Raw genomic sequence first — 16,622 nt, forward strand, 5'->3', positions numbered from 1 at the left:
GGTTTAAACTGGCAACAAACTTTAGGGGAGGTGGCTGAAGATTTGGAGTATTTTATTTCACAGAATGTATCATATTTTCTTCTAATTCTACATTATGCCACTGTTAACTATATTTTCGATCTTCCAGGCAAGGGGCTGGACCTCTCCACCCATAACCCACCGTTCATGTCTTTCTAATAAAAAGGGATATATTGTTTACATTAAATTCAGTAGAATAGCCTTACCATTACAGTTTGGACAAAAATTAAAATGTATAAACTAAGATTGTGAAAGTCAAGACAAAATAAAACGAAAGAAACAAATAAATTGGAAAAAAAAACAAAGCAAATTAAGTAGTTATGCCTGCTTTATTTCTGATTAAAATACATTAATAAACGTAGATTACATTTCAGAACAAAAATAGAACGAAACTAATTATAGTGTAAACAATAATAATCAACAAAAATAGTAAAATCTAATACAATTTATTTGAAAAATCATTAAAATATAATAATACTTTCTTATATACACGGTAGAATAGTCTTACTATTTCGATAAGAAAAAAACTCTAGAAACATTTTCCAACAGCCCATGGCCCAAGTCTCTAAAAAACGGAGACTTTAATGTCCATGTCGCATTCGATATTATACAGGTACTCTTCAACCTAAAATATAACATAATTCAATTATATTTACATCCTTATGGCTGAAATCCTAAATAAATAAAAAATGTAATTCTTCATCTTTTTTATTGTTACTGCTTGTTTTCTCCCAATATTTGAGAGAAAACCACAATCAAGGTGCTGTTAGATATATAATTTTTCTGTACCAATTTTTTTGTACCAATTTAAAGAACCATTTATATACATTTTTACAATTTTACCTATAAACTCATATAATTTAACTTTTTATTTGCGTTTTATTGAATTTGTTTGAATCCACGGCACACTGTTTGTCAGAAATCTAGGTGGCGAAGGCTGTCTCGTTCCAATAAAAAATTGTACAGTATAAATTTCTGTTTTTAGATTGTGTCCCATTCTTTTGAGATACGAATTTTTTTGCTGGAATTCTTAAATAAATGAATAAAATTTATCATTGACCAATCTTTGTTTTGTCCAGCCTATTCTTTTTCTAGTATTTGAGGGGTTTCCACTATGGCCATGATTCTTTTACGGATGAAAAGCAATTAAAAATGTGGCACAAGGAACATTTTTATGGTCAAAAATAAAATTTTCGATGATCCTACTTCTCCCTTATGGAACTGAGATGATGCCTTTATTTATTTATTATTTTGCATTTAAACCCCAATTAAACCTCCAGCCAATGCGTGTACTCTAGCAGTACAGAAAGTGTGGTTCAATCGCGCTTTCTAGGGCTATAATGAACGAAAGGTTGAGATACCTAGGGCACGTTCTGCGGATGAAGGATGACAGATTGCCGAAGATTATCCTTGACGGCCAACCGTACAGGGCCAAACGAAAAGAAGGTCGTCCCGAATGGGGTGGTAGGATGTTATAAGGAAAGATTTAAGCGAAATAGAAACTTCCTGGAAGGGTGTAAAGAGGAAATCTTTGCAAAGAATGGGATGGAGGAGGAGCGTGCGTAGCTATGTTGGCCTCAGGCAGCTTGGGATGCAATGAGTTGTTAGTAGTAGTCGTATTTGGGCAATATTTTTCATTAGTAGAAAGCATGCCCAGAGGACGACCCGAAAAAAGATACCAAGCTAATGGCCGTCTTCCTTCAAGTGAACACATGTAAAATTTTGAATAATTAAATTTAAATATCATGAGAGGGGTATTAGTATTTCAAAAATGCTTAGGTGTATGTAGCATGACCCCAAATCGGTTAGGCTTTCAGGTACCCTGGGATTTTGTTTACCTAAAAAAAAAACAGTCTAAGATAGGTCACGAATTTGAGAAAAATATCTGAAAGATTTTCCTTTAGATTTTTTCTATTCAATTTTCCTCTGTTTTGCTGTAATTCAAATAAAGATTTAGGTATTCGGTGGAAGCTTTTATATTTTTGTTAATTTTGAAAGGCTTCTGAAGTCTCAAAGTTTAACTACCATTGTGCTGAAGTTTAAGAATAAAACTTATATCAGCTGTAAGCTGAACCCATCCTTAAATAGGATCCAAACGTAAACCCAAAATAATAAAAAATTGAGCATCCAATTATGCAATAACTGGATTTTGCTATTACACAACTGTTAGTAATTTTATACCTTGTCCAACATATTTTTGTCCCTTTCATTGTATTTTGTTTTAGAAGTTGAAGTTGCTCTACCTAGTGACTACCTAGTACCGTAAATTGGCTTTCAGTTGACATTTTTGCAGGCTGAAATACTATTCACCGATTACCTATTATACTATATAATTTTACACTGAATGCTATAAATCACACACTTGCTATACAATATAATAAGCAATTACCTATTAACCAATATTATTTGTCAATTATCAGAACGTGGTGCCAGGAGAGATTCAAACGAGAGGTTCAATAAATAACTAACACCATATAGAACAGATCAGACCTTCCCACAAATTCTCGCTGTGTCCGTTGTACTCAAGAGGGATCGTATATCGAAGTGAAATTGAGCTTGGAAATACTTTTAAAATTCAAACAGAGCTTGCAATTTATTCATATTTATTATAGCCACATAATGTGACTTGCATTATCAAATAACAGGTAGTCTAATATTATTTTCAACTCAGAGCGCAAAGAATTGTGATTCTTCTTAAAAATCAACGCAAATTCTTGACGCATTCAAGAATTTGCGGAAAGGTCTATATGAAAGTAAAATTTGTCAGAATGTTGCTTTGTGCTGTCTTCTACAATTTTGACTTCGACTTAAATTTTAACATTAAGAGAAATGTGACAGCCAATCACAAGGCTTCAAATTCACATCATAAGAAAATTATTCGGTTAGAAATCCTGAAGTTACTTAGTAATCTAATTGAATTTTGAACCCTAAATTTAATATATCCAATCTAAACTAATTGTTCAGATAGCTTTAATATTATATTTATGTTTAATCCTTTGAAAAATGTGTACTCGTGATCTCTCGGCAAAACCTAAACTATACTTTAACTACATGAAGTAGCTGAGTGACTGAGCTTATTATTTAAATCATTAAAATGTTATTATTTCTAATTAATTAATTAAATCCTTAATTGATTTTTTTAGATATTACTATTAATTAAAAAGAACACGTTTATCGAAAGAATTGCCAAAAAAACATTATCTATAAAGGTTCTTGAACCTTAAAGAAAATTTGTAACAATATTTAGAAGAAACAGATGAATTTGCTACACATTGTTGGTAAATGACCAAACAAAAATTACCTGACTGTTGCAAAACAATGCAATCAGCTATTGTTTTAAATCTTTTTATGCAGACAAAAGTCCATCAGGCTTAAGGGCTGGACAGACTTGACGTTTTTGAAGTTAAGTCTGTAGATTAAATGTGTACGCCCACAAAATACGGGGTTATGCTGTGACAGCTTTCAAATTGGGAATTCTTTAATGAATCCCGCTTTGAATAGGTTTTACTCTGACTTCCTTAAGTTTAAGAACTTTATAACATAAATTTTCATAAGCTTTCAGACTTTTCAAACCATAAACTTTCCATTTTTAAATTTCCTATGCTGTAGTTTTGATGAATGATGCATCAAGTATTTTTTTTTACTTTTGTCTGTGTGTTTTTTCGTATTTTCTTTTTTCCTATATTTACTCCTCTATAACAGCATTTTTATTGTTTTTAAAGAGGGTAGAGGTGAATTATTATTGTTATTATTATAGAGATTTAAGCTCATCGAATACGCTAATTGATGACTTGGCTAGACAGATTATTTCATTGGGCGTCCATGGTTTAAATGTAAAAAAAAAAAAAAAAATAAAGATAATGCTGTATATCCTAGGGGGAAGCTTATCGTTTCCGCGTATTATCGTTTGCATGCATGCACGTATACGCTACACGTTTGCACGTATGTCAGCTTATCGTTTGTACGTATGCACTTTTAAAATCACAGTTTATAGAATTATCCAGTAAGTTTATCGCAGATCATTTCTGGTCTTCGTTCTCGGTGCGAACAAAAAGCTCCTCCCACTTATTTCTTCACTTATGGATCAGTGTGTTTGCGTCTATCAATGAGAAATGGTTACAAAGTGCACTATTCGTAATAGCGGGTTTCCACTTATTTCCGATTGTTTCGCGTCTGACTTGTCTACCCTTGAAAAGATCTGATGCCGCTTATGTTTATATCTGCAAAAACGTTCTCCGGAGCACTCGCACCCCGGTCCGGGTTTTTATAATGGGTGAGATAGGGAATGATCATACTGGATAATTATAAAAACTGTGCTTAAAATAGTCGAAAAAAAGCTGTTTGTCCGCTCAATTACTATTAGAAACAGAAAAATGAGGTGGCTAGATTTATAAGTTTTTATACAATCTTAAATAAAGCTATGAAGAACCAATAACAAAAGAACAAACTTACTTATCACTCCCAGAAGCGCTACCAAATATCCTTTATAAACCTGAAAATATATCAAAACAATAGGAAAATAGCAAACAACAAAAAAAGACAAAATGACAAATATGCAGCAGAAGTGGAAGATACAAAACTGAGGCAAGGCAAATCTATTTGACACAGGACATAAAGTCAATCGCTGAAAATTAAAATTGGAAATATGTTTTTACATTTACTATTTCTAACACAAAAGCTGTTTATACAAACTGTTTAACGCGAAAAGAGTATAATGTTTTACAAAAAAAGGTTTAACTATACAACCCATTCTACTACTGATGGAAAGCTCCTTAAATTTCCTTTAAAAGTTTTACTTTTTAAGGGAACTCTCGACAGCTTATCTTAGGCTATGCGGATACAAGAAAAAACCATAAAAATACCCCAAAGCACTATGCATATGCCGTTACAGATTAGGGACGGGATGTCTTATCCGAAATAAGACATCCTTATTAAACAATAAGGGTTTAAAAAATTTACCTGCCCCCCTCCTCCCCCATTATAAAAATCCTAGTGGCTTTCGGATTTATTTATATGCAAATCTTTGAAAGTCAAGTATTTATTACTATGGGAGTCACCACCTTAAGCTATTGGGGGAGGGGGCAGCAACATACTAAATTATGAAGTTTAGAAATCCACTCGGGCTTCTCGGAGTCAGCATCCCCACGTCTGAGGATGTCACTCATTGGCTTAAGCAAGGTACAAATGCACAGAGTTTCACAGTTCACAAAGGGGAGCAGATCACAAAGCACAAAGGTTCCCGTCATTTTTCTTATTCAGAGAAACGAAATTTAAAAACTTCGTGTTTGGTGAAAGAATTTTTAAAGCTAGGGGTTGTATTTTTCAATATATTTAACTAGGTTTCTCAGAAGTATTTTTACGCATACAAAAGGATATCATGACATAGAATCCAGTTGACAGATTAATTATAACGCTCAACTAGAAAATGCATGTTCTCAGCAAAATCACGTTTGTGTAAACAAAGAATTAACAATAGCATAATATAATTTAATAGCTGAATAGAATAAAGCAGTCTAGGACTTGGCCTTCAAAAGGCTATAGAAAGCTTGCTGTCAATAATATGTTGACCTGTAATGTTCAAAACTCTTATTTTGCACCCTACCTACTTTTCCCAGGATATCAGGAAAAGCGCCGTTGTATGCTATCAATTTATTTAGGGCATATTTTACCCCAGATGAAATCAGTTTTTGAAGCATAAATACAAACAATAAGTAGAAACGACAGGGATTTTTTTTTCTTTAGACAGTGGAACCTTAACCTTAAATGAATATTTTGCCGCTATATCCAAGAGCCGTCCTCAACAAACAAATAACAATATAAAAGAAACACATTAAAATACGACAATATAAAATACGACAATGACAATATAAAGGAAACTCACAGTAAAATACGACAATTAAAACTAAAATCTTTTTAAAACAGTCCTAGCATCCTTGCTTCAGGTAACTTCAATCAAGACTTCCGAGAAGTAGGTCCTTCAGAACTTCAGAACTTGAAAGAGTCCTGGTTGAACTTCCCTAAAGTAAGGATGCTAGGACTGTTTTAAAAAGATTTTAGTTTTAATGGTCGTATTTTAATGTGAGTTTCTTTTATATTGTCATTTGGTTGTTGAGGACGGCTTTTGGATATAGCGGCAAAATATTCATTTAAGGTTAAGGTTCCGCTGTCTTAAAAAAAAAAAAATTCCCGTTGTTTCTACTTGTTGTTAGTATTTATGATGGAAAGGCAGTGTGGTCTTCGTCGCTATTTATTTTACAAAGCATTATATAATAGTTTCATCACTCTGTAAAAACATAATCCAGTTCACACGCAGGAGTGCCATCTCTTAATACTGCCATTTCAGGGCTTGCACTAAGCGTGAGCCAAACTTAAAAGGTCTAGAACTACTCTGAAGAATCTGGCTAGGTGGAATGCGCAACTTTAAAAAATTACTGCGAGGATTTTGGCCTCATTTACTTATATGCGATGGCACCATGGCTAAGTAAAGAAATTTTTGGGTGTATTCCGGAGCTGGCAGGTTCTAGCCTTGATACTACTACTGCTAACAACTCACCACAGCATCAAGCCACCTGAGGCCAACACAACTACGCATGATCCTCCTCCACCCCAATCTATCCAAAGCCTCCCTTGTTACACCCGCCCACGAAGTTCCCATTTCCTTTAAATCTTTCTTTATGACGACCTCCCACCCCAGACGGGGACGTCCTGCTTTCTGTTTAGCCCTAAACGGATGGCAAAAAAGAGCAATCTTCGGAATTCTGTCATCCTTCATCCACACAACATGGCCTAGCCACCTCAACCTTTCTTTCATTATAGCCCTAGTGAGCAGTGTTGAACCACATTTTTCGTATAGCCTATTGTTTGAAATACGGTCAGTCAGCCGGGTACCCAGAACAATCCTTAAGCAATTTCTCTGGAAAACATCTAGAAATCTTCATCCGTTTTTCGGAGCGTCCATGCTTCAGAGCCATATTTGACCACTGTCATCACTGTAGCTTCTAATATTCTAATCTTGGTTTGCAGACTTATCTTCCTATTCTTCCAGACTTTTTTTCTAGCCTTGATAGCTTTTTTCTATTAAAGGATTCACACCAAATACAAAGACTAATTTTATTTCAGAACATTTATTGTACATGTTTTATAATTAAACTTAACTACTCCTTTTTTAAGGTAAAAAAGTCTGCTTGAAAATTATCAGAAAAAGAGGTTTGTCTAAGGCAACCAGAGTTGTCTGAAATACAACAAGAGAAATGATATGGTATGACCTGTGTTTCATCGGATGCAAATCCGGTGGAAACACTTCCTAATATAAGATTTTATAAATAAGTAAGGTAAACTAAATCCTAGTATAAATAAGGTAAAATACTACTACTACTATTACTACTACTACTACTACTGCTACTATTATTACTAGTTACTTACGCAACTGTAATGGCCTCAGATGTTTTTCTCTGTGATTAGTTACTAGTAGTCTATTAGTTGTTAGTTATGAATTAGTTGATAAGTTGTTAATAATAGAAAAGTCTTATAGTCAGCGGAGGAATGCTAAAACTTAAACACCACAAAGATAAATGTTTTTCCGGAAATGGTAATATGATTGACCCCCCCCCTTAAATAGGTTTTGAGTACAGCCCAACACGACACATTCAAATGGCCATTCAATAGCCATATCAACAATTAATTTGCTCATGCTTATCTAATCGCTAGTTTAAAATTCACAGCGAATGACTCGAGCTAATTAAAGACTTAAAAATTAATTGACTTACTATCAATGTCAATAGTTTGTTCTTTCACTTTGGATTTCGCTAATGACTCGTTTTTGTCATCTTCGGGCCAATGTACTTCTATACAAAGGATGTAAATAAAAACACCAAGAATGGCACCAACGTGAGGACCTACAATGGGCACCCAAAACCAATAGTTGTTCACCCTAAAATGAAAAACGTAACGTTTATAACTGTTTGGAGAAGTAATTAAAGAAATATCATTTATAAGACCAAAACTATATGCATTGTGGGGGGTGGGGGTGGAGGTAAGAAGTTCACTTACCTCAGTATCAGGCGATCACTCGTTACAAAAAAAAACAAAAACGGAAACACGATAGAGCAGTTTCATATTTGGAGCTTATTTTGCCTTTCAATGAAGTGGAAAAAATGCGAAAAAGCGAACATGTATTAGTTATTGATGCAAATTCATGCAATCACTGTGATTAGTGAAAAAAAAATGGGCAGAAGTCCTTCAGGAAGAATTGTTTGATTTGTGGCCCCATTCCCTAAACTAAAATTATTTGTAGTTGCATGTGTAGGGAAATATTTGTCACGTTATTCATTATAACTATAATGGTTAAAATGAGATTGCCAGATTGATTGAAGTTATATAGTTGTCAAAGCTAAACCTTCCCGCCGCCCTCTTTGAAGAACTTTACTGGCTTGTCTGGCTTCGAGAAAAAAATTATGAAGACTTTCTCAGTGATCAATACTTGTATGAGAATTCTAACGCTTGCGGGGATGTTTAGAAGTTGTACAAAATCATTTTAATATCCCTACATTTCTCAAAATTAAGAATACATGAGAAAACATAATTGAGAACCTGACTGTAAAAATGGCAAATAATTTTTTACACAAAAATAATATTCTCATTTCTCACCAGAATAAACTTTGTTTATGATATTTTTGTTTAATGATTCCGGGAAACGGGAATCCCGGACACTTTGACCAATTTTGAAGAGACTAGAGTTCCTGAAATAAAACCTCAGAGTTTTCAGATTAGTTTTAAGAGTAATCCTTACTTTCTAGTGTAAATAACTCTAATATCTATCAATTTAAAATCTAAACATTTTGACACCATAAAATTTAAGCTCGATTTGATTTCTTTGACCTTGCGTGGAAGAATTAGTCGTATAGATCTTAACATTATAGATGGCATTGTAGCAAATTTAAGGTTAGACGAAGTGTTAGACGAAGTGTTAGACGAAGTGTTAGACGAAGCTTTTCATTCTGATAATTTAAAGCAACAAAGACAAAGAGGAGATTTTTCCAAATTAGGTAATGAGAATCAGAAAGAATGGAATCTATTGAAACTATTTGGTAAAAAAAGCAATTATTTAATACTTCCTACAGACACCCAACACTCTTTGAACCTTTTTTTGATGCATTTTTAAAAGTTTTTTTTTGTAAAAGAATCCGAACCCTGAAAAAATTCTGGATATGCCTTTGTATACCAACATAATTATTTTTTATTTGTATTAATAACTTTATAACAGGATAATATTAAGCCTTGAGCATGCATCACACTTTTTTTATTGTCATTTTTTTAATAGTTTTGTGTTTTTGACATTATAAATAAAGTTGGTTCATCAGTCGAACCACTTAGGATATAAATTCGGGACAGAACCTCAATGTCGCTACCCAAGCAATTTAAAAGTAATAAAAGTGGGAAACGGATTCCTAATTTCAGTGCTGAAGAAAATTAAAAAAAATAATGTAAATGAATTGACAGAGCCTCTAGCAGAACAGTGTTTAAGTGGGATCGTTATATACTAGAACAGTTATCCTAGAAAAACATAAGTCAATTGTATATAGCCCTCAGTGACAAATAGGGGGAAAAATCTCCACCCCAAGACCCTAAAATGTGAAGTCCAGAGAATTAAACATTTATTTGCAGTGTAAATTATCAATGGCAGTCTTACCTTATATACGTAGAGATAATATTATGTCATTTTTTATCTTTATTGCTCTTAAAAGGCTACCAGGATTGGCAAGCTGCAAAACCAAATTTACTTGAATTTGGGTTCTGATATTAGTAACTTTCTACTCGAAGCTTATTTCCAAGAAAGCACTTAACTGACTGCCGAAGTTCCGACTTCCATGACAACCTGTTGCAAGATGTACATTTTAAAAACAAAATTAAATTCGAAGCATTCAAAAATTTAAATTATTGTTTCCCTAACCTATGTGAAGCCATGAAAAATCCTATCAATTTTCAAATCCCAGGGTCCCCGAAATCACATTTTACAATGAAAATGAAACCTATAGGTACATTCTTAGATTTAGAATACCGTTATTTCTAATTCTTCTGACAAAAGCTAACACAAGTAGACCACAATTTATTATTTTGCTAGCCTTGTCCTACTTTTTTACCATTTAAACATATTTTAAAAAGTAAATTTAGCATAATTGATTGTTTTCCTTGTTCCCTTTATGGGTTTATGGAGAGATCGCATGTTTTATCCTTTACCCTACTTGTGGTTCAATCTGTAGCAAGTTTCATATTTCAAGGTGAAATTTTATAATTTTTCTATTTATTTGTTTTTTTTACCTGTTTTTACTGGTATATTCCGTCGTCGTACGACATTGCGTTTTCATTTCTGGCACAGAATATACCGCTAGTTTATTCAGATTGTAGCCTATAGGGATTTCGTATATGGAGGATAGCCGACCAGCTTGAAGGGTGGGGAAGGGAGTACTCGTTTCGGTACTTATGTATTAGCTAGAAAACATGTGGGAAATTATATAGCAAGCATGATACAAGAAACTAGTCAAGCAGCTTCTTTGTCAAGATATTTTCTTTGGCGCACTAGGCAAACAGGGGTTTCTCACTCCGTGAACAATATTTAAACTTTAGTTTTTTGGTGTTGTAGAGCAGAAACAGGTACCTAGGTTAGGTTATGTATTTAATATATTCTATGCTTCTCACCCCCCCCCCTCCCTAATGTGCAAATATATTGCCCAAATTCGTTTCTAAACTATCATATTTTCATCATATTTTGTTTTATTTCATTAGCATTAACCAAACTTCACTTCTCGCGTGTTTTCTGGCTAATATATAAGTACCCTCGTTTCATTTGTATTTTTCCAGAAGTAGCACTGTTCCAAACTAAGCCCATGACAACCAAAAAAAATTTATCCGATCCGTAAAAAAAGTAACAAAAATACTTTGATGCGTTTCTTTTGGCAAACTCCCTCCCTGAAAAGAATAGCAGTCCCCCTAAACAAAATCCCAGATACGACCTTGACCATGCGTACAATTCTTGGATGAAAGACCAAATTTTTGCATGAATTTTCGTAGGTTGATTTTCCCTTTTCAATCAACTGTACCTTCAAATTTGATCCGTTAGTGTCAACTATTACACAATTGTGGTTATCTTGTTGAGCCATAAATGAATTGTGTTATTTTTAAGTCAGATAATAAATAAAGGGTACTCTTGCATTATATGGGTCTTTCTAAAAATAATCAAGTTTGGTTAATGCTAATGAAATAAAATAAAATAGGAAGAATATATAATAGTTTAGAAACAAATTTGGGCTATATATTTGCACATTAAGGGGGGGGGGGAGGGATGGTTGGTTGGTAAATCATAGCATATATTAAATACGTAACCTAACTTAGGTACCTCCCCCCCCTAAACCCCAAAAAACAGCAGTCTAAATATCGTATACGCAATAAAAACCACGCTATCATTGTATTACTCTACAGCGGTCAACCCGTCAAAAACAGGTTTTTCGTGACTGGTTTCCTTGTAAAGGCCCATATAATGCAAGAGTACCAAATAGAGTGTTTAGTCCTCTACAGTCGTCATACTAAACAATAGAATAGACGAATGAATAGATAGAAAAGAATAGATAGAAATAGAAGACTGAATAGAAAATAATAGAATAGAGGAAGAAAAAAGAATGGAAAAATGAAACAAGCAATTATTTTGTGAAATACTTAAACAGCGTTTCCCAAAATATAGTTTGAGGGGCAAGTGGGCCAAGAATCTTTAAAGGCTAAAATTAATGTAAAATGAATCATATAAAAATGTACCTTGAAAGTTGTGGTGTTACGCTTTTTGACCCTCACACTACCCTCCCTGAGCGCCCTTTACTCTTGGTACTCATAAAAAAAATCGGAACGGCTATATGGGGAGGGGGGATTTGCCGTCTTATTTCCAAACTTAGCTTTCCAGCCCTCGTTCTCCGAGGAAAACACATATAATAATCATTTTGAAAGTGATGGAATATATTTTTGCTTAATTATTGAGTTACCGTTAAATTTCACGATACTTTGCTACTAAATAAATTATCCGTATGAGCAGGAGGGCTCCTTAACTCATGTTTCAGAGTTTCTTAGCCACGACCACAACTCATCCACTATTAAACGAGTTTCACTATAATATCCAGCTATAGTCTATAGAAAGAAATCATCGCAAAGGCCCGGGGGTTAAGAAGGCGAGCAGATCAATAGTAAACGATATGATTTTTGTCCGTCTTAAAGGTTTAGTATCGCTCTTTACTTTTATTTGAAAACTCATTTTTTAATTTCATTGATACAAAGGCTGGTGTATATAGCTCATATTTATTTTTGAAAAAGAACATATTTAATTTTGAAAAAGAACACATTTCCTGGGATAAAGCATTGTGATTTTCTTTGTAAAGTGGGTGGAATCTTATATTTGAGTTATATTTGCCCCGCTATTTAAGGGCACGTAAATAACGTCTTCTTCAAGCAAAATAGGTTGTGAAAATACCCAGTCAGTAGTGGTCAGGGGCGAATCTCCAGTATTTTTATTAGAGGGGAGGGGGGCAATAGGGGTCCATATCCGGGTAGTCAAAGGGCATGGGGTGTATAATAATTTTTTTCTTCACATTATTTGGGGGGGGGGGCAACTGACCCCCCTTGCCACCCCCAAACGACGCCCTGGTAGTGGTATTGCAAAAGATATTATGTGAGTGTTCTTGTCAAAGAGGTATTGATAAACCGCCCTATTAAACGAATTTCACTGGATTGATTGGCTCAATCGGCTTTCCTTTGTCATACTTAAGTCTCTAGATAACATAGCGTTTCTGATTTTTCCAAAATACACTATATCGCATTCAGTAAAATGTAGAAATAGTTGGAACAATGCATTTTCGATATCAAAGTCGTGTCTTAATTTGGAGGCTAGATAATGCCTTCCTAGTACAAACAGCTGTTCCTAAATAAAAAAAAATAAACAAGTAAATAAATCCCATTTGTAATGTTTGTGAAGTATAACATATCGGCTTTCAAATTACCACAGCCCTCATAACCCGTTTAGTATTTTAGCTTCACAGCCTTTGAAACAAGGCTTCTGAAACTAGCTTTACCTAGAATTAATTAGAAAAAACTTTTTCACAAAACAAGTTTTTCAAAGAAAAGTTAAGAACTCCATTAAACCAAAAATGAGCAAAAATGAAATCAAATAATCTACCAAGCGTGAAACTACCAGAAATCAACATCGATAAATCAATGAAACCCAAAACGAACAGAAATTACAATAAATAACCGAGTCAAAATCAAAACAAGCAGAAATTAACATGAGTAGGGCTCAAAACCCCTATGACTTCCCAAGGCCAGAACATCATTTGCACTTTACTAAAAAATATAAATGTTTTTATGTTTATAGTTTTATAACTTCAATAAATCAAATAATATTAACATTTTGATTGCTAAATATCAGTATATGTATATTAAACTGACAATACACATTCATTTGCACATTCATTCATTTGTATCGCGCTGCCTAAGTAAAGAACGATGTTAGCACAATGTATTATTTATTTATTATTTTTTTTCTTTAGACCAGGGCACTTCGTATCGAAGGAGTTGTCGTAGAAACTTCGAAAAGAGCTCATTCGATTGTAAATTGGAGTGGCTTGTGCCCTTTTATAAAATTAAACGAATAAATAATCAGAAAAGCTTTCAACTAAAGGTTAGACACAGGAGTCCAAAGACAAAAAAAAAGTATTTTTCTCACTTGATTTTCACGCTATTTTCATTAGCATCATCACTTTACTTGACTTTAACCTGGGGTTCTGCAACTTCAGCTGCAAGAACCCTTGGTGGTGCAAAACATTACGTCACGAAACATTACTATGCGTTATCTTCCACGTAAATATATTTTATTCATTTAATTATGTAATTCAATATATGTAATTCAATATAAGTAAAAATATATTTAATTCATTTAATTTTGAGACACAGAGCAGCAAGATCTGAAATTTTCTTAACGGTAAGAAAATATCAAAAATGTTAAGTAAAATTTAATTCACCGCAATCATCTTTTCTCTATTGAATCTTAGATGCGTTACAACAAATTTGGGTGATCTTTAAAATGGGTGATCTTAAAAAAATAGACGGTCAGAAATATGGCCAACTTGATTTCACAAATAATCTATAATGAAAATAATTATTTTCACTATAAAGAAAATTATTTTTATTATTATTTCAGACACAGCCTTTATAAGAAAATTTATCTCTTATTATGTTTATAATTTTTTCAAAACACTCCTTTTTTTATATACACAAACAGTTATTTATCATCATTTTCACGAATCACAAGAAACTGAAAGCCACCGTGGTATGTGTGAATTATTTTAGTTACGCCATCTACTGTCGGGATTATGTAGGCTATAATAAAAACTGAATTGCATGCAATTGCTACTATTGGGAGGGGGGAGGGACAAAAAAAATTTGGTTAAATTTATTTGGGGTTCCTCATTTTTGCCCGGTATGCAGCAATGTATTGGTTTTAAATTCGTTATATGGGAAGTGTGTTTGCTTATTTTTTGCAACTTTTTTACTAATCATTACAAAATCAACAATAATTACGTGAATGTGCCTGTGCCCCATCCTGCAATCAGAGTAATAATACGTGGTGACAAATCTCTTGCTGGGTTGATGGCGTAGCCGCAATTTGCTCCAAAGCAAACACCAATTGCCAAAATGGTAAAGCCAACATATAGAGGAATCAGAGGCTTGGAAATCTGCATGTTCTTTTCATCTGTTATAGCACAAACAGCAATAAGAAGAGTCATGGTTCCGAAAATCTGTAAAATATAATAAAACCTTTAATATAATAAAATATAATAATATTAAAATATAATAAAATGTTTATAATTTTAATTATATAAAATAAATATTTTATATATTGTATTATATAGATATATAAATGAAATATATTATAAATATACTATATATTATAAATTATATTATATTATAATAAAATATGTTATATATTATAAATTATATTAATAAAATAATTTAATTATATAAAATATAATATAATCTGTATATAATAAATAAAATATGTAAAATCTGAGAAAATAACTAAAAATCGAATTCAGTTCAGAAAAATAGCATTAACGTATTGCTGTAAATAAGTCGTAATCTTTCCATGACGTAAGAATAACAGTTTAATAGGGATAAATTCTTTTATTAGACAGTAAAAACAATGACAAAATCTCTGGATTTTTCGGTCACTATATATGTGACCGAAATATCCAGAGATTTTGTCATTGATTTCACTGTCTAACAAAAGGATTTATCCCTATTAAACTGTTATTTGTACGTTGTAAATAAAATAAGTGGATGTTTAATATGAAGGAATTCAATTTAGTAGGAGTTTAATTTTATTATAAATTATAAATTATATTATATTATAATAAAATATGTTATATATTATAAATTATATTAATAAAATAATTTAATTATATAAAATATAATATAATCTGTATATAATAAATAAAATATGTAAAATCTGAGAAAATAACTAAAAATCGAATTCAGTTCAGAAAAATAGCATTAACGTATTGTTGTAAATAAGTCGTAATCTTTCCATGACGTAAGAATAACAGTTTAATAGGGATAAATACTTTATTAGACAGTGAAAACAATGACAAAATCTCTGGATATTTCAGTCACATACATAGTGACCAAAATATCCAGAGATTTTGTCATTGATTTCACTGTCTAACAAAAGGATTTATCCCTATTAAACTGTTATTTGTACGTTGTAAATAAAATAAGTGGATGTTTAATATGAAGGAATTCAATTTAGTAGGAGTTTAATTTTAAGGGGTTTAATATAGGAGTTTAGTTTCAAGAAGTTTAATATAGGAGTTTAACTTAATACATTCAACATAATGGACGTTAAAAATATACAAACAAGAATACTCATTTTTTCCATCGTTCATTTTTTTCAGTGTTCCGAGGTATCTTTTATAAATACTATTCTTTGTTTTTTTTATGTTGCAATAAACTATTTTAGAACAAATTTATTAGTCAAGCTAAAACAGTTACAATAAAAAAATAACGCACAATTATATCCTCCCTCCATAAATAATATCCTTTATTAACGACTTGGGCTGCAAAAATTGCATAGCATCACATATCCATATAATGCAATGTGACCTATACCTAACTGCACTTGGGATGACCCCCTCTCCCTCTAAGAAATCACGTGAAACCGCAAACAGCATATATTAGCATTTTTCTCTCGACTCTCTTTCGCCCACTGGAATCGGCAACTAAAAAGACAGGCAAGATGAGAGAATAAGCGAAGTGATCAACAGTCAAACCTGGGAAACTTTAATACCTTCAGTCATTAATATTAGTTACACTTGTACTCACTACTCTTTTATAATATTTTCCATTTACACTCAATATACATTCTTTACAACAATAGAATATATTATTGAGAAGGTATCCATTTGACAAATTTCTAACAATATATATATATATATATATATATATATATATATATATATATATATATATATATATATATATATATATATATATATATATATATATATATATATTTA

At 32.4% G+C, this 16,622-nt stretch overlaps 1 protein-coding gene across 5 annotated transcripts in view; it reads right to left on the bottom strand.

The window, feature by feature from the left end:
• Positions 1-429: 429 nt before the first annotated feature.
• Positions 430-16,622, bottom strand: part of LOC148948872 (aquaporin-7-like) — a 209,774-nt gene continuing 193,581 nt past the window's right edge. For 4 of the 5 annotated variants that reach the window (XM_089094779.1, XM_089094775.1, XM_089094776.1 and 1 more), the window contains exons 6-7: positions 14,629-14,846; positions 7,765-7,948 (exon numbers count right to left, since the gene is read on the bottom strand). In XM_089094779.1, the coding sequence (XP_088950905.1) occupies positions 7,765-7,948; positions 14,629-14,846 (402 nt within the window). Of the gene's footprint in view, positions 644-4,470; positions 4,511-7,764; positions 7,949-14,628; positions 14,847-16,622 lie in introns of those variants that run through there. The other variant, XM_089094777.1, reaches the window with a different exon arrangement.

This window comes from Artemia sp. Qi Xiang Cuo, chromosome 9, assembly GCF_049724085.1.
Source record: "Artemia sp. Qi Xiang Cuo chromosome 9, ASM4972408v1, whole genome shotgun sequence".
Lineage (NCBI taxonomy): Eukaryota > Metazoa > Arthropoda > Branchiopoda > Anostraca > Artemiidae > Artemia > Artemia sp. Qi Xiang Cuo.